The sequence below is a fragment of the Falco biarmicus genome, chromosome 3 (assembly GCF_023638135.1).
Source record: "Falco biarmicus isolate bFalBia1 chromosome 3, bFalBia1.pri, whole genome shotgun sequence".
NCBI classification, from domain to species: Eukaryota; Metazoa; Chordata; class Aves; order Falconiformes; family Falconidae; genus Falco; species Falco biarmicus.
This window is the reverse complement of record NC_079290.1, coordinates 37,783,307-37,802,672: the sequence shown is the minus strand read 5'-3', so window position 1 is coordinate 37,802,672 and position 19,366 is coordinate 37,783,307. Positions and strand designations below refer to the sequence as shown.

At 36.2% G+C, this 19,366-nt stretch overlaps 1 protein-coding gene across 2 annotated transcripts in view; it reads left to right on the top strand.

Annotated features, from left to right (window-relative positions):
- Positions 1-18,355, top strand: part of ZC2HC1A (zinc finger C2HC-type containing 1A) — a 35,653-nt gene extending 17,298 nt beyond the window's left edge. The window contains exons 6-10 of one of the 2 annotated variants that reach the window (XM_056331868.1): positions 216-318; positions 1,161-1,269; positions 7,179-7,301; positions 12,131-12,238; positions 12,903-18,355. In XM_056331868.1, the coding sequence (XP_056187843.1) occupies positions 216-318; positions 1,161-1,269; positions 7,179-7,301; positions 12,131-12,238; positions 12,903-13,089 (630 nt within the window). In that variant the 3' untranslated portion in view covers positions 13,090-18,355. The remainder of the gene's footprint in view (positions 1-215; positions 319-1,160; positions 1,270-7,178; positions 7,302-12,130; positions 12,239-12,902) is intronic. The other variant, XM_056331869.1, reaches the window with a different exon arrangement.
- The last annotated feature ends 1,011 nt before the right edge of the window (positions 18,356-19,366 follow it).

The following is a 19,366-nucleotide window of genomic DNA, read 5'->3' as shown; positions in this document are numbered from 1 at the left end:
CAAGCCACCAAGTTAGAGAATCTTTTCTACTAGTATCATCTGTATGTATAAGAAAGCAGACTACTGGAAACCATTTGCATGTTCCCATACCAGAAACAGTTTACCTCATAGGTAATGATTGTCTGTTTTCCCACAGTTCCTGAGACAACTACCTATCATGTTATATAGATAGTTTGATTTAATTGCTTAAATTTCTAGGTTGTATTTTGTTACAGTACAAACCTGCTGCAGTTAAGAAGATGCCTTCTGGAGGATCAGCACCAGCAGCAGCATCATCACGCTTGCCACAGCCAAGCAGCGTTAGCAAAACTGTTGTAGGTATGAAATGAATGTTAGGAATTTTCCACTTTCTTTCTAAACTCAATCTATGCAGTAAAAGTAGTGTGATTTTAATAGCTGGAAGGATTTCTACTGCATTGCCCAGTGTTCTAAACTGACAAAGTAAAAAAATTCATAGGAGGAGTTCAGTGTTATATGAATGGATAAGGTGGTGTCCATTTTTCATAATACAATTTTTTACTCAATGTTTTTGTGGCCTGATGTTTTTTGACTTTCATATGTGATGGTTACATACTTTGATTGGCATCTATTCAACAACTCTTGAGCACATAGGATTATCTTCTGTTTTATATATCAGGTCAAATTGCTTTGCTTTTCTGAATTGAACCTGCAGAATCATTGTGTAGTAATGCATAATTGTATTGATTACTGATCTCTCACCTGAGGTTTTTCTGTTGCTTAATTCTGTACCTAATTTGTATGTTGAATATGATCATGAATTGGTGAAAATACATAGTCAAGCCATGTATGTTATAATTATGCAAACACTGGTCTTACTCTGATTTCAGATATCATCAGATATCAAACATGTTCTGTATGTATGTACTTCAACATTCGAGACTTCTTTCCTTTTCCTTTTTGAAGAAAGTAATTGATAGCGAGTGTTTTTTCTTAGGATAGAATGTTAAGTCTCAATTGCATACTTTCTGTAAATTTCTGAAAACATACTTAATTTTTCCTAGTATCTTGACACTTCATATCTTAATATTTCTAAAACATTTGTTTTGAATTTTACTCTTTAAATATATTATGAATTGTATCATTCCACCAGTAGAATCTTACATTTTTCTTATATTTCCATGCTTGCTTTCAACTGCAAGGTGCCTCTTCAAGTAAAGCACTATCTTCACCTGGATCCAGTGGGAGCAGAATTCAGACATTATCACCAGCTCATAAAAACTCATTAGGAACCGTGAGCCCACAAGCAGGGTAAGTTTCCATTTAATGTTGTCATTTATGCTTTATTTCATATTTATGTTGTGCTAGTTCTAGAAGTCTCTGTGGTCTGTTTCACTTGCGTTTGCTTTCCCCCCGTGAGCTTCAGAATTAGTGTTTTGAATTTATCATTTATTTATAAACACAATTAATGTTTAAGGAACATTTGAGTTGGAAAAGGTGCATTTTCTAACGTTAAAACAACAGCAAAGGAGGTCAAGTGATATAAAGTAGAATAAAAAGTTACAGAATATGCAGAAGTGATTGGAGCTATAATTTTTTTCTAACTTTGTGAAAGTGAAGAGACTTAAAGAAGGAGAAAAATTAGGCATAATTTTCAGCAATTCGTGGATATGAAAGAAGGGTCCTCTGCCACAGACCACAAGCCAGTTGCGACAGGATCCTGATGTGACAGGACCACAAGAGGATGGTTACTTTCCCTCTTCCCTTTCCTGTCTTAAAATACTCAAGAGACAGCAAATGAATGAGGGCAAATAAGACAATGGAAACCAGTGCTCCACAACAGCAACAAGATGTGGTAGATGTAGTACTGGAGTTCAGCCAAAGTGTTGGTGTGATCAAGGCTATTGGTGAGATTTTGCTGGAGGAGTAGTCAGTGCATGCTGTCTCAAAGAAGAAAAGTATGGAAGGGATTGAAGAAAAGTAGTGCAATTTTTACAGAAGATTTATTCCTATAAAAATTAATATCAGATTGATGAAGGCTGTATAAAGTGGAGAAAAACAATGCCTTAAGTTTTTGTGAGGAAGAAAAAGGACATTCTGAAAGAACTCATGGGGATGGCCAGCATTATTAATTACACAAAACTAGTGATTTTTAGTTTGTCACTCTTAAGGCTTACAAGTATGTATTACAGCTCTGGCATACCTCCCTCTGAACACCAGCTAGTATGAGGATGCAGTTCTGTCCCTCCTTGCTCTACCCACGCATACTAAGTCGAAAGACTAAGTTGAAAGACGCAGACTGGAGGCAGTGTCTCTGAGGTTGTCAGAAATTCCACCTGCCTGCCCCACTCCAGTGTCCTAGTAGTCTTTGGTTTACAGATCAGCTTCATTACTGTTTGTAGGCATCTGTGCTTTGACTGTCAGAAGATCTCATCCTCTGTTATTCACTGACTGATTTTTATATTGCATTTCTCCATTTTCCGAAGTTGAATTTACACCTACTGATGGGTGGCAAACAAGTAGGTCTGCAAACCACTGTAAAATAGTCTGCTGAGATAATTAGAAGATGTGTTTGTGACCCCAGTGGTGAATCCCAGCTGCCTGGGAAAGGCTTTTTCCTGTTGATAAGAGTTTCTAATTGCAGCCTGTATTGGTTTGTGAGGGGGCAGAAGTTTTGGTTTTCACTTCTTAACAAGGAAATTCTGTTTAATTTTACCAGTCAGTTGCTTGCTGGACTTACTAGTTAGTATTCTGTAGTCTTCAATTTTTCTCTTCTGAAGCTTGGAGGAAGAATTGTGACTGAGCCAAATAGCAGTTAATATACGGAGAGATGTTTGCACACGTTCTCTCTGTTCACGCATGCTGTTAACCGCAAACAGATGGCTTCTGGTTGGTGTAGCTCTCAAATAATGATCTCCGCTGAGAGACATTGGAGAAAAAAAACAACCACTTGTGTCCTCTTCTTGTCTTTGCCAACCAGTCCCAGTGACTTCCTGCTGGTCATACCAACCAGTCTTCTCACAGATGGCTGTTAAATGTGTCTCTTTCCTAAGTGTTACACCTGAGACCTAGCAAGACTTTCTTTTAGCTCCTTTGTATTAACTTCTGAGAACAAGACTGTCAAGAGTTACATTGAAGCAACGAGATGTAGGAGCAGTTATAACATGGAAGAGTTAGGTGCCTCACATTGGTCGCTGGTGACAATTTTGGTCTTAATCTTAGCCTTAATATTGGAGTGTGAGGAGGAAATATGTAGAAGTAACGTGGAAATACCTACAAAATTGTATCAGAACAGAGACTGAGATGCTAACAGTCAACATTGCAAGTGAGAGATGAGCTGTAGTGACACAGATTTTAAACATTAATACATCTTATATTTAGGCTATAGGCAATTGCAGCTAGAATTATATATATAAAATTAATGTGCTTTTAAAATTTTACAAAAGTAACAACCTTCGTTAGGATGAAGTGAGATTTATTTCTTTTACTGGGAATCTGTTGTACCTGTCAGGGCAGAGCTGCTGTAAGATGTCAGGTTCTTCCTTCAGAGTTGTTACTGAACTGATCTGCTGAGCAGTGTTGCACATGCATTGTTTGCAGTGTGGTCTTTCAAATAGAATATTAAGTGATAGTGTGATTTATTTATTTTTTCCTTTGGCAAATATTCAAAAGCCTACACACTTTTTTGACCAGGTTATATTCCAGGTTTTGCTGTAAGAGACAATCACCTGCATTTTTCCCTAAGGGAAGTTAGTAATTACGTGCAACCTTCCATTTTTGCCTAGATTGTTGTAATTCCAGGTTTGGCAGAGAGGTGGTATAGTTTAACAGTAGAATTTCAATTATATTGTGCAGTATCAAGAATGAATTATATGTATGTTGGAGGGGGCAATTTAATCAGACACTGCTTCTTTCTGTAGAACCATGGTACCTGTACCCTGTGGTGGATATGCAAAGCAAGAAATGACTATCTAATGGCAGTCATAATGGATTAAAATGCACAGGCTTGCAGATTCCCTCTTGCTCTCTAGGTGGCACTCTTGAACTGCTGCCTGAAACTATTGTGACCGACACATGAAGATGTCGGTACATTTGTGTTAAAGGCTAAAGCAAACTGGCTCTTTTAAGGTGTTTAGTTCTGTAAAGGAAAGATTAATGAACGTTGTTTTATATAAAGGTCAACTTCAGTATCGCTGTATAAATTTTTATTTTGTATGAGCAGAAATGCAGCCAAATTTTATTAAGTCCCTTATTTTAAGTCATTTTTGCTATGCTGTTTCTTTTTTTAATTTGAATTCTCCTCTTCTGCTCCCCAAGTAAAGGACTACTGAAAGAGCATACCGCAGCATCGTCAACGTAAGCTAGGTTAGCATTAGTGAGGCTTACTTTGTACACATAGATCAGGATGTGTCAGCTGAGCTCTGCTGTGAGAATTTTATTTTTCTGCCTGGACAGAGTAAGAGCACAACCAGTTATAAGTATTAATGGAAGCGCAGCTAAAGGGCATAATTTCTGAGTCCTAGAGAAACAAGTGAGAAGCGCAAGAGTAGCATGTGACACTGTATTGTAGTCAGTAGGAAAATATAAATTCATTGTATGAAAATAAGTTCAATCTTTTTGATGCTGAAGAACTGGGAAAAGGAAAATCAATTCTACATATGTTGTAGTTAGGCTTACATTTTTGATAACGAGCCATGGTAAGATTCTAGGTTTGATACATATTTTATAAAAGTACATTTAGCACTGTCTTACGTTTCTTCTGGGGTGGGGCAGTTCTGGTAAGCTGCCAAAGCAATCAGATCTTCAGAAGAAAAAATTGCCTAGGGTTGTTCTTCCTATCCTAAGGCTAAGCAAACAGACAAACTCCATCCCCACATGCAAACTGTTTTGCCTAGCAGAACTTGACACCACTCTTTGTGACCAGCCGGGGAACTTTTGTGTGTACAGGTTAATTGTCTATGCATTTTCATTTATGAACAGTTGTTTTTGTTTGGTTTTTACTGGGACTTTGGAAAATTACATTATGTTTTTCAATATGGCAAATAAACCCTTAGAAATTACTTTGTCATTTTTATTTTATTTTGAGATCAAAGATATTTTTTTATCTTAAGCTGATCAAAAGTCATACCTCCTGGGAATCATGTCTCTTAGTAGTACATCCAGTACTGTCTTACAGCTGAAATGCAATATGGATGGCACACCTAAGAAATATCAGTAAATTTAAAATTCCACTTGTATGTTTGCCATACAGCATGTGTAGCCTTTAAAAGCATTGCATTTTTAAAATAGCTTATTCCTTTCATTAAGACTATAACTTACATAGCTCTGTTCAATGTAATCAAGATAAATAAGTTGTTTTGGTGGTCTTTGCATTTTAGAAGATTATTACGATTGCTCTTTTTTTCATTAGTTCATGAAAGGGCTGTCAGCTTTGGCATTTTTGGTTTTAAGTGTGGAAGAGTACTCTAGCTCTTCATTTTGGGAGTATCATGACTGCTTCTAGGTTTATGTCATCAGTATTCTACACTGTACGTTTCTGGAGTTCAGATTATGTTGATAAATTGTTAAAGGTTCAAAAAAGAGCTAAGAAAATCAGAATAGGTTGGAATATGTGTCTTGCAGTGTCAAAGACCTCAGTGTTGCTTCTTAGTCCTTGGGGAAGTATGTGAAGAATGTATATTTGCTAGGAATTAAGTACTTCCCGAGTTAATTAGTTTGAACTAGAAAATGTTTGGGAGGAAGAGTGGCTTCCCACTCTTCAACTCTTGGGGAACTTACCTTACAACCTGCATTATTTGGGGCTAAATTGTCAAGACTAAAATCTCAGTGTTCCCTGCTGACTTTATAACAAATGAATATCATTTAGTATTGTTTAATTTATGTTCCTTATGGGAAGATTTCCATTGATGCTCTAGAGTCACATGGTTTGCACAAGAAACTTCCCCAAAAAACAAATTATGTTGCAGAGTCTATAGGTTCTGTGCCTTTTAATATTGATGTCATAGTAGAAAGAGTATGAAAACTAGTATGATACAGGTGTTGGAGATACACAAGAGCCGTTATATATATATATATATAAAAAGCTGTGTTGAAAGTAATACACTTCCTTGACAGCAATTTGCTGTTTAGTGATCTTCCTGGCATTGTAGTTTATTAAAGTTGTATGACTAGAATCGGAAAACTGCACGGTAATTTAAAGAAATTATTTCTCCCAGTATGAGTGTTGTTGGGTTTGCTTATTTGTTTTTTCCTTATGACCACCCTTTAGGGGTGGGAGGCTTACAGAAGAATTAAGCTTCAGTCACCTGGACATTTCCATCAGTCTTGTTTGGCTTGTTTCTAGTTCTTTAATTTCAGAAGGATACTGTTTAAGTGTCATAATTTTCCAGCTAAGGCTTAAGTCACTAGGGGTTTTACTGTATGGTTTAACATGATAAAAATCCAGGACCTTACTTGAAGACCTACATTTTCTAATATAAGTTGTAATTTCTCAAAACCTACAATTCTCCCTATGACAATGTGTGGGGAGGGATGGTGGTATTTTAATTTCTATTTATTTATTTTTAATTATTTTTTAATTTAATGTTTGGTTTTCTTTTTGGTTTGGAAATGTTATCAATAATAGAAAAAGAGGGAAAAAAAAGCATTGCCTGTTTGTATATCTATTGTGAGTGGGGTTTTTGATATTAAAACAAAGGTTTCTTTCTTTCAGGCTCTCCTCCATTCTTTACTCATCTCAATAAAAGAAAAGAGAATGGAAGGCATGTTATTCTCTCTGGGCGCAATGTTCAGCCATTGCAAAAAAAAAAGTGAAAAAGGAAAAATTGTCTTTCTGGCTAATTCTAAAGTTGAGGAGGCTTGTACTTACATCTCCTTTACTTTCTAACATCTTAATAAAGTTACTATAACTTGTAATTATGAGCCTTCTTTCTAGATGTGATGTTTAACATTATGAAAGCTGTTCTTAAAAGAAGAATGTCCAGATGTGAGTGCGTTGTGCAGATTATGAGGATAACTGGCTTTATTTTTTTCTTTGAAAAAGAAATTAAAAAATACGCATTGGAAACCTAATCCAAATACAGTCTATGAAATCCTCTTCTCTTTAGTTGGCGGGAATTATTTGGGAATATAAGTATTTTGTGAGTACTTTAATTTTTTTCTGCGATAACTTCAATAGTAATCTAGCAATCTCCTTATGAGTACTCCTTTATATATTTTAGTAGTAAGATGGACAAGTTAGGCCCACCACTGCGAACTGGAAGAGATGTGCAAAGGTTTTATGACACTGATACAAAAACAGACAGTACCATCAAAAGACCAAATGAATTGGTGCCTATAAAGAAGTAAGTATTACAAATCAGCGTGGTTTATCTGTTTTGCAGAAATGTTCCTCCAAAGTATTGGAACAGTTAAAGTGACCTTAACAGATATCTGCTGCCCAGTGTGCCTTCAACATAAATGCTGCGGAGAAGAGTATATAATATAATTAGTATAAGTATCTGTTTCATGCTAGGTACATAGCTTCATAGTAGGATGGAAAGATGAAGACACTTTCTCAGGTTTGATTTCTTCTATTACTGATTGGTCATGAACTAGAGTAATGAACTTCGGTCTTTGTAAAACAGATAAAACTGAATTTGAATGATGTAAAGCTGAAGTATTTAAGTTGTTCAGTATTTAAGCCTGATAACTGCACAAATACCTGCCTTACAGGCAAACGTTTTATAACATTTTATGACAATAAGTAATTTTATTGTCTTAAAGTCAAATATTTATCTGTCTCCTTCTTCTGTAAGGTAGCTGTGGTGGCCCAAGAGTAAAAGCAAGGGAGACTTTGTAGTGAGAAGTCAAGTCTTGTATTAAATCCAACTTATCTTCTTTAAAGACTTCTGAATATTGAGCAAGTTCAAGATCTAAGTTTGGAAGAAAGGGTATTCCAATCTTCTAAAAAGGAAATAGATACTATCTGGTAGTTAACCTTTTGATTATAATTCGGAAGACACCAAATTCAAATGGACTGATTCTTCATAAACTACCATAAAGCATATTGCAAATGAGAAATTGGTAATGAATGTGTGGCACATACGTGGAATGTGATGCTTTATATAGTAGAAATGTGTCTAAATCTCCTAATGCTGTTTTGGTGTTGTAACCAAAGCTGAAATATCTTTGAGACAGGGCCTGAATATTTGAACATGGGTTTCTATTTGAAGAAGCAAAAGGAATGAAAGGGGGGAGCTCTTCTTAGGCAAACAGATTCTGTTGTTGTTGGTTTTTTGCATGTTTGGTTAGAGCTATAAATCCTGTGAACCATCAAAAATTAGGCCAGTCTTTCATTTTATAATACATTAGTAAGATATTAAACATTTGGCTTAGTGAGTTACTGAAAGTGCTTACTGTAGCCCCTATCCACAGAGCAGTGGTTTGATTTTTCTGTTTGAGAGAACGTCTTCCAAGAGTATAGGCACTTAACTCTGTTCTTCGTAACATCTCGTTCTTACTCAAATGTCCATGAGTTTGGTTTGTGAATTAAATCTTTCTTCTTTGCAGGAGTTTATTTAGTGTTATGTTTCAACAGCATCTGACGAATGTGAATAGCTGCTAGCCATTGTTAAATTCAGCGTAGCAGTGTGGATGGTTACAGTTTATGGCAAAGGTTTCTGGACTTTGGGATGCATGCCATTAGTCATAAGGAGCGTAATTATGATTTTGCACAGAACCGTGAGCTGTTGTGGATGACAGTGATAGCTGTCAAGAATATCTGAAAATGCCCTGTCTAGGAAGCAAGCTTGATAGTTCAGTATTCTATGGCAAAATCCAACCAAACTGTAAATGCATAAATAGAAAAAGAGAAGCTTCTTCTACAAATTTCTTTCAATTTTTCATTTTGGAGACAGTGGTAATGCCACTAGATGTACAATATGAGCTGCTTTAGGACAGGAAGTCACCTTCAATCTTACTTATTTTGAAGTTGAGAATGGATAATAAATGTCTTTAAAGTTCTGTCCAGGTCTTAAGAGTTCAAGGTGGCATTGTTACACAGCCTAATCTGCTGTCAGGGTCCATTAATACTTCACGTGATACAACTTAAAACAGGGATTTATATAGCTTTGCACAACCAGAACAAATTAAAAAATCTAATCAAACAAACAACAGACCTGAACAAGTAAATAGAAGTGGCAGAGGTTCAACAGATCAAAGACCAAGCTGTGGTGGCAAAAGTTGACATAATCAAGAATGCATGACTCTGTTGGAAGACTGCTGTCTCCTGGAGATCAGATTGCAATTTAAGGATGCAATTCAAGATTTGTCATCAAATATACGTGAAACCTGATGCTAATTATGTGTTGAGATCTGGGATGAATAAAGTTGTAGATGGTGGCAGCCTGCTAGTTCTGTTGATTTACCCATCAAAGATGGCAGGAATTATTGCGGTTAATTATAAGACTCAATTGAAAGTTTCTAGTCTGAAAATAGATGTGGGGTTTTTTTCTGTGTTTTTAGAAATCTGATCGGGGAAAAAAATCTGCAGAAATTAAACAGAAAGCTATATTGAAACATTTCAGAATTAAGACGTCCTGTTAAACCTTTAATGAATGATATTTTATCTGTTTATGGGACTCTGCCTTGCTCAGTAGACAAGGTAGACAGTGTGCTTTCAATGCAGCTTTTCAACGTTTTGATTTTTTCCCCTGGTTCCATCAGTGGCTTGTATGCTGTACTAGACACCATAAAAATAATGTTTCTATTTCTGGAAAATTTCTCTAGTATACTGTTAGTATTAAAGCATCAGGTGAATTTTCAGAGTACCTGGTGGGATTAGGGCATATTATATATATTTTTAGAGAACTGAATAGTTGAAATACAGGAAAGAATAGCGGACAATTTTTCATGTTAATTTCTTTCAAATACCTAGGACTCCTAGCATTATGTTCAAAACTGATTGATTAAAAGTGCACCCTGCAGAGACTTCAATTTAAGAAATTAATGCTGCTGGTTTCGAAAAAGTGGTGTGTTGGTCCCAAGTTGAAAATCCAGAGAAAACAGAGTCAGCAATATATGAAAAATTTGTTTGAAATTACTTGCAGTTGTCTAAACAGTAATTGAGACACAACTCAGTTCTTTGCATCACTGTCCAATCATCCGTGATCCATGATGATGCGTACTGTTTGTGTCTACAGCTGAATTTTCCTTTATATGCTTTTTTAGCTTCTATAACAAGTGAAGTAACAGTCCAGTATGTTCTTTCCACTATTGAGCTCTACTGAATTTTACCCAATTAAAACCGAAGGTCTCTCTTCAGTGTAAAATGAGTTTGGGGAAATAATGCAAGATTTAACAGCCAACAAATAAAGTAATAGCTAATCTTCAACCAGTTGACTGGATCAAATTTATGAATAAACATGTTGATAATACTGTTCTTAGAAATAAGTTCTCAACCTACAAATGAGTTGGTTTGAAGCCAGGGATTTCACAGGCAGCCAGCCCTTACTTAACATCTGTGCTGTTGTGCATACTTGTAACGGTGTAATTAAGGTTACATTTAGAAATTTTATCCTGGAGTTCTCTAACTTTTGAAAGACTGGCATAACTTTTAGTAGATTTTAATTCTGATATAAATTATGAAGTATTTTTCAGTCTGCACAGTTGGTTGTTTTTGTTATGATGGTGGTGGGTTTTTTTTTTCAAAAAAAAAAAAAACAAAACCCAAAACATCTTCAGAATCTCCTTGCTATGAGGGCAGACAGGAAAGCTAACAGAGAAGGTTCTGGTTCTTCCCAGTGAGCCAGAATCTTTCATGGTTCCACTCTACCTGTTGAAAGTGAAGTCATTTTTGTTAAACATGAATACTTCAGTTAGATTAAACCAAGTTAAATTATATCTTAAGTTTAGTTTCTGATATCCACCTTGGTTATTAATCATTTGGTTGCCTGTACACTTAAGTGTTCAAGTGATGTAAGGAGCTGAAAAGCCATCTTTTAGCCTATGTTTATAACATGAAGGAAGAAAGGTTTTATGCAGTATGTCTACAATTCAGGAGTTGCTACATTGTTCCTCGGTAGTGTCAAGGTTGCATTTGAAGTTACTGGAGTTGAATGCATTTCCTTATGTATACTTTGAAAACCAAACCAAGACTAAATTGTTTGTAATTCTGAAAGGAGCAGTAATTTGGTTTTGGGGTGTTTTTTTTGCTGGTTGGGCTCTTAACGACTAATTATTTTAAAAAATAGAATCTTGTTTTATTTTTTTTAATGTCTGAGTGAGTCCCAACTTAAATACCACTTACACATCAGTGTTCAAGAATGAGAACAGAAAAACTTTGTGGGTCATGCACAAGATGTCATAGTCACTGGCATCTTGCCAAAGAAGAAATCCTAGTGAACAGTAATTCTTTTGAGCAATTCTGCCCTTGGTCACTGATGATAAAAGAATGCACCTTCCTATCTTTTTTTTATTAGTGCTCCTCAAATTTTTCAGGGGATTCTGATGTTTCTGTACTCATCAAAGCAAGCAGTGAGATGTTTTGTATGTTTAGGATGTGCTATTCAAACCTACTGACCCTTGAGTCAAGGCCCTAATGCCCAGCTGGGTAGACTCTTTCCTCTTGTACTTCTATTTATAAATATAATATTTATATTTTGAAGAAAATGGATCTACACCATCATCTGAGGAGTACGCATCCTAAATATATTCTGTGGCTACAAAGAAAAGAAGTCTTGACTCACTTCATATTGGTCACAAAGTATAGAGAATATGGTATCCTTTCTACAGTTTTAAAAATGATTAAGACCTGCAGTCAGCTGCTCTCTATTTCACTGAAAGCCCTGCTAGTCCTAAAAAAGTGCAGTCTGTCAAGGTAGACATTAAGACATACTAAACCAGTAGAGCAAGATCTACCCATGTTTTTGTGTAATAGCAAGTGAAATACATGAATGGGAAGGGACTTGCTGTTCCATTTTAGCTTGTCATTGTAAGACTCAAGTCATATTTAGTCCAAACTATGCAAATTCATGCCAAAGCTCTTCTGTCTGCTTTTGGTAGGAAATAAGTTACAGTTTTTATACAATTAATTGATTGATATGTGGATCAATGAACCCGTGGTTTTTATATTGCTTGTAAATGTGTATTCATGTATATATTTCTGTGTGCATATAAATTTATTCTGTTTTAGAGGCACAGCAAAAACACGGACATCGACCGTTCCTAGTGTGGCAAGAACCATGAGCACGGGTGCTCTAACCAACAAAAGAAAAGCTAGCAATTCAGACAGTTATTCAAGGTACTGTCAGCAGTGGAACCTTCATTAAAGAGGAGTACTTACTACAAAAGGAGTTGGGGGAAAATATGTTCTCTACTATTAATAGATAACTCATGGTCAATATTTGGCATGTTTAAGGTACCCTTTGCATATGTATCATGTAACAGAATAACTTTGTCATCAGCTGTCTCAGATGTGCATGGAAGACAGTGTTAGAAATGTCAAAAACCTCTTAGGAGCTGTTAAAAGAATACGTGAACGGACTTTCAAATGGGAAGTGTGTGATTCAGTTGAAATTGAATGAAGTGTGCATGCTAAACGCAAATTGTCTGTCTGCTCTTCTGAAAAGTAGGATAAAAATTTTGTTGCTATTTTAACCTGTCTTGTTTTGACAAGCTAAGTTTTAAATCTTCAAACACTCAAACCCGGTAATCTAACTAGTGAGTCAAATATTCTATCCTGCTGCTAAAGTTTTGGTATTTGTTTCCTTTCAGGGAAGGTGGGTATCTGGAGATAAGTAGGGGAGTTTGGGTAGAGTTACAGGGTATACCGCTGTAAATAAGTAAGAAGCGTAAGCACGAAAATGACAGTAACAGTAGTAATTTACTGCAAGGATTACAATAATTTTGCATAAGGTTACACTGAACTGAGTTACAGAGAATGTTCTTTATCTGGGGATTTTCAGGTCTGATGGTAGAATTGGGTCTGACAGCGGAGACTACCCATCCTCAGTCAATGGAGGAAGTTCAAAAAGCAGCGAAGGAAATTCACCTGTACAGTTGTCAAAGTTCTGCCATGAATGTGGAACAAGGTATCCAGTGGAATGGGCAAAGTTTTGCTGTGAGTGTGGAATTCGAAGAATGGTTGTCTGAACACATTCTTAAAAGCAAAAAGAAAACAAAAAATCAGAAGCACCTGCTATGTACTGCTGCATGGAAAGCTAGAGCACTCCTTCCAGCTAAACTTCATGCTGCAAATGTGTTGAAACATCATATTGTAATTTTCTGAGTGCAATCTTCTGGTTACACAGTTATTTATAAACAAATATATATACTGTATATAAAAATAGCAGGTACCTAAAAGTATGCTATTCAAGGAAATACTCTTTAATCTCTGTTGGAAATATTTAAAATTACGGTAAAAATGTGTTAAATAACTTAGGTAGCAGAAGTGGTTCAATGTTATTTTTCTTGTAAATCCTAATAGATAAAGGATTATTTAAATCACTTCTGTAGGGTAATACTTATCCATAGGGAACTAGCCGTGAAGAACTTGGGCTTCAGAAGTTTCTCTGTGGAGGCATTTTCTTCATATGTGACCATAACTTAGATGCTCTATTCTAAGTGAAAACAACATGAGCACTCCTTATAAATTCCTACTTAAAAGTATAAAAAATCTGGATCCCTTTAAACTCTTTAACAGTAATAACCGAATTGGACTTTCCAGTGATTTCCTAGCATTTTTTAAAGGATTGAAGTGGAAAAACTACCTGAGAATTCTGTTCACCTGTAAGGAGAAAAGCAACATGTTTGTTTGTAGCTTTCAATGTTCTGTTTTCTAATAAGAACATGTTAATATTTTTATGTATTTATAAGGACAAATATGGTATCATCATTTTATTAAGTTTCTGTTGTTCACAAAGACTTGTCTTCCTCCTCCTGTGCTCCACCATGACTAGCATATCTAAAAGTTTTGTGCTTTTTGTCTTTCAAGGTTTCCAAAGGTCCTGCTCCTTTTGTCTCTTCCCTCATTTCCTCAAGGAGAGACAAAGTATGCTTATGCTACCTAAATGTTAAACTCTTTGAAAACACCCTTCTTGGTGTATCCAATACAAACCAAGCCAAGAGTTCCATAAAAATGTATGTTACTAGGGCAGTAGAGCTTGGTGTAAGTAGTGACTTTTTTATTCTTACACCTGTGCAAATAGGACAGCTTATGTATGAGTGCATAATGGAGTAACTGTGCTCCATAGGTTTATGTGTTAATACCTTAACATGGTTTTTTTTCGTGAATTTGTGTATTCTTGGGCTCTGAACTGAAGCCTCTTGAAGTTAGTAACAAACATTGCATTAATATGTTGGGGACAATGTTCAGGCCCTGGAAGCTGTTGTTTGTTTTATAAATTACACAGGATACTAAAACCATTCACAAGCCAAATCACTTACCTTGTATCTGAATGTAGTATTTTTTGTGAAGTTTTGTTTTGAAGTACAGGCACCATCTTAGTTATGCGTGAAAGAACAATCTGAAAGAACTTAATTGTGCCTTTCCCACAATAAATGCACTCTTTTTGTCATAAATGCTTACCTTCTGCTCACAAACACCATTAGTATCAAACCATGTAATGTCTTTGTAGCTTATGAAAAATGTAACGTAGCATTCCGTCATAGTATTATGATTGTTTGCATTCTCAAAGCTTCGATTACTGTCAATGAGGCCAATTTTGAAAAAGCATGCTTGAAAAAATGACTAAGTTCAGTGGTATGGAATTGTCTTATGCTTCTTATACAAAATTATTTTTAGAAATTATCCTTCATTCATTTTAGGTTTCTTTGGTTGTAATTGGCGTAGCAGGCTTCTGAGCATAGTAGGATGGATGACTGGTAGTGATAGCTAGAACTGACAAATCTTAGCCAAATTGTGTTCTTAGTAGTTTAGATTCTAGGTTCCATATTTTGGCACTCATATCTGTATGTGGAAAAACTGGAATCCTGCATCCTTTGCATAGGTAAGACTGCTTTAGAAAATATGCCCTGGACTTGGGCCAGTATGCCTGCAGACTGAATTATTGCAAACTGTCTAAAGATACGAGTCCAGAATAGGTTTGATCAGTTAGCTCATCTACCAAGGAATCAATTCCTTTCTTTGGCTTAATGGATTTAAAGTTCTTGTTAATGCTGGGAAAAAGCATTTTACCATTTATTGAAAATGCCTTCTACAAAACGAAGGTTTAGTAAGGAAATAAATACCTTCCAAATTTTCCAGGATTGCTGTAACTATAAAAATGTATTGACTGTTTCTTTGAATTGTAGGTGGCAGGTTTTCTAGTTTCAAATCAATCTGCATACAGTTACCATAACTTCTGCTTTTTGAGCTGTTGTGTAACTCTGCTTCCAGTGCAGCCTTTAGTAAATTACTGAAGTGACACATTGTTTGGTTTATTGACACTTGTATGAGTTACAGCAAGGGGTAGACAGGGTATTAACCTGAACCAAAAGAATTAATTTTTAAAAGGTTTCCTGTACTTTTAGTTTGGCTTTACAGGCAGATCTAGCGAAACATAAATGACTGTTGGTAGTAACATTGGATAACGTGTGTGTGTTTGAATCCACAGAACATATAAGCAGACAATGAGTAATTGACTATGCAGTTTACTACTGTATAGTCAGACTATCAGAAGCCTGATATGTTTCCACTGTATTGATTGGTTTTGTTACTGAATAACGTAGGTTTCTAAAGTCTCTGATGTTACAGACTGTAGACTGTATTATATAAGTTATCACCACAGATCACTGTAATTCCATTGCAATGGAATGTTTGTTAGGAAATAGTAGACTTGTTTTCATAATGCCTCTTCAGAACTGAATATGGGAAACAATTTTTTTATATTTAAAGAAAAACCTTTAAGGGAGGTGGACCCTGAATTTTGAATCTTTAGGCACATTACATGTGTCAGGAAGTTCCCAAATTTAATTTATTAATGACCTAGGTCCAAACCCTCTTGCCCTAGCCCTCCCCCCTGCCTTTACGCCTTGATTTTCATGACAGGAAAAAATGATGGATACATACAGTAAAAGGGGAGTGTTCCAAAATGATTCAAGAATCAAAATACCTGTAATTGTGAAGATAAAACCCCTAGGTGAACTGTGCACCGCTGATGCACGTCACTGATCAGTTTAAACTCAGCTACTGTCATTATCTGGGTGCCTTGTTGACAGATACTTAACTTGGAAGCCTAAATTCCTTAGAGTTCATGCATATAATTAGAGTGATACTCCATTTAGAATCATTAGAACGATTACTCCATTTAGCATCTGTCTTTACAGTTTTCTGTGTGCTTAGTAAGTTTCTTCCATTCAATTAAAGAGGAAGAAATAAAAAAAGTCAAAGGTAAAATTCCATATAAAGAAACAAGGGGAAGGCTGGTTTTGAGGTCTGGCCCAAGGGTGTTTGCATTCTGCGTGTTCTGCTTTTGTGAATATCTGTGGTACAAGGGGCAGCTCTGTGCCAGAAAAGAGTGCAGGATCATTGGAACTGTACTGATAAAAGTACAGTGGAGTTATGAAAAACAGCAGCTTCAGTAGTAAAAACTACATCATATATATATATATATGTTAAGCCCTATGCTATGTTTCTTACACAGGTTTATATTTGTGCATGATACTCACACCCTAGGTCATTTCAGAGCAGGAATCTAAATATACAGCTGAAGTGTATGGCTATATGGATAGTTACACCCTCAGTCTTACACACCGTTCTAGGGAAGTGGGCACCATTTCAGCCTGTGCCTATGAAATGAACGTTTAGGCAGAATGTTTCAGATTTGCCAAAGAGACTCAGAGCCCCCAAACTCCCCGCAGTGGGCTGGCACAGCGGCACCCGAAGGGTTGTGGGGGAGCTCTCCATGGTGCTCCGGCTGCTCGGCCTCGGCTGGCAGCGCTGGGGGCAGCGGCTGCGGGAGCTCTTCCACCCACGCGTGCTGCAGGTAGCGAGTTCCACAGGCTAGTAGCTCTGGAATGTATTTTAAGACCTGACCCAGTCTTCAAGTTTTGTGGAAGCGCTTTGTCGTCTGAGAGAGCCTAGCACCTAATTCACCGTTGCAACTGAGGGTTAGTGTCTGAAACACAGTGTGCAAAGGGAACAGTTTCATGGTGCACCCTTATCAAATCAGTGGAAGGAGGTATGACAGCAGTAGTTGAAACGCAAATAAACAAGGCATGTTGCAGTGCACACTGATGTAGGCTATGTAATTAGTCTGAGTATAAAATGAAATGGTATTGTCTGTATTGCAAAGTTCTTGAGAAGTGCTTGTTTTCATCCCATAGACTTTGTATATGTGCAAAGAACAAACTTATTAGTAGGTTTTTTATCTTGGTTAACAAATTTGTGTTGTGTAAGAGCACTTTTTGCAACTTCAGTTCTTTTCAGGTTGACTAAGCTACAAATAATTACATGGGTTGTATGACAGTAGAATTTTCATCTTTGGTGAAATTGGCTTTGGTGACTGGTGAAAATAGTTTTATTGCCTTTCAAGTACAGCTCATTCCAACTTCTGATGGTTTTGTTGCTGGGTTGTGGGGGGTATTTTTCAACTCCTTGAGTAAGGTTTGAGTTACCGAATTGTGGTGTTGGAAGAAAAGTTAGGTAACAGATTCTCTAGCTGAATTCAGCAGTTACTTGGATGATGTTTTCTTTCCAATATTCACAATATGAGAGATTAGTCTTGCATATTACTTTGGTGTTTGTGTGTGTGTGTTAGGTCTTCCCAGAATACACATTTCTGAAGGATCCTACTTAGCCCCATTCCATTTCATGTTGCCAGAAAAGAGCTTATTCAGATTTAATTAGTGTTTCTTCTTTACAAAATATAATAGGGGATTCTTATTTCTCCAATGTGAACATTAGCTTTTGAGTCGGCAAATCAAATATTCAGTTTAATATAGCTGAATATTGAACTTAAGTTCTAAAGAGTAGTGCGTGGCTCACCATAGTTCTATATTTTTGTTTGGATTTCTGGCAGAAGCATGAATGGATTTGGGTCTGATCTGTAAAGTGCTGAGTATTCTATGACTGTTACAATACCTACTTTATATGATTGCTTTAACTGTTGGTGTTCATCCTTCATATGATACTTAGTATGTATCATCAGAAGTTTATTTATTGACGTTCCATGTTTTTAAATGAAGTGTTCATTTATGTGTTTGATGAATTTTGTCAGCGTTGCATTTATTATGTTTGCCTTGTCCCTCAGTTCATTGAATATTTGTGTTTGTAATCTTCTTTTTTTTAATTCCTGGGTTTGCATCTTCTGGTATATTATGTTTATTTTTAAAGTGTCAATTCTGTTTTAATAAGTGTAATTCACCACCTAATGCTAATTTGCCACTTGTTAACAATAAAGCGAATACATTGATAACACTTCTTGTGATGCATGCATTTTTGTAGCCAAATGTGAAACTGTCTTAAATAAAATGGCATATAGGTAACATCACTTCAACCTTATGAATATTGTGGTGTCTTTGGTCTCAAGTACACCAGACCTGATGTGAAGACCATCCACTGTCGTCTTCTAGTGACTGGGAGAGAACCACGTAGCTATTCTTTTCAAAAGATAGGGTTTTTTAATTGACTTGCAAGATCAGATTTGGATTCCTCAGTGACCTTGAAAAATACTGCATAACAGATTTTTAGTGTGATCTGCTTATATAAATTAACAGTCTATGTTGTCTTTTTCCCAACTATATGAAGAGTTTAGTTTATATAGACCCCTATCACTGTGATATCTGTAGTAAATTATCTTTTTTTTTTTTTTTTCTTCTTAAAGCTGTCAGGTATGATATATAGCCTAAGCTTGATCTGGATTTTCTTTCCTTCATGATATTAGAGCATGAATTTTTTTGGTGAAATGATTAAGCAGATTAAAAAAAAAAGCAGAAGTTACATGAAGTTACTGTAAAGTTCACTTACGTGAGCAGAAGTTGTAATACAAGGGTTTGGGTTCCTGATTTTTTGGGCTAAATACAAATGAGTAAACACCAATTCCTCTTTTTTATTTTGTCTTTTTAGAGGAAAGTTCCTCCTGCTGGGCTCTTGTTTACTTCACCACACCCTATTCAGGGGAAGGCAGATAAAGTTTTCCCTTCATTCTGAATGACATTCATTTATGTGCCAAGAGTCTGCAAAATCTCTTGTCAGGCTGAGATTCAATGATATTTTTCATGCTGGCTTCCTCTTTATTCTAGTTTACTATGAACTGTGCCAATCAGATAGTGGGAGGAAAAAAAAAAAGCACCGAAACTCAACAGAAACCTGAGTAGCTGCTGAATGAAACCTATCATAAAGCCTACATCTCTTCTGCTCTGCACAAAGCTGAAGAGATGGAACTGGCAGAAAACGTGTAACCAGCCAGGAGAGGTTTACTCCTGCAAC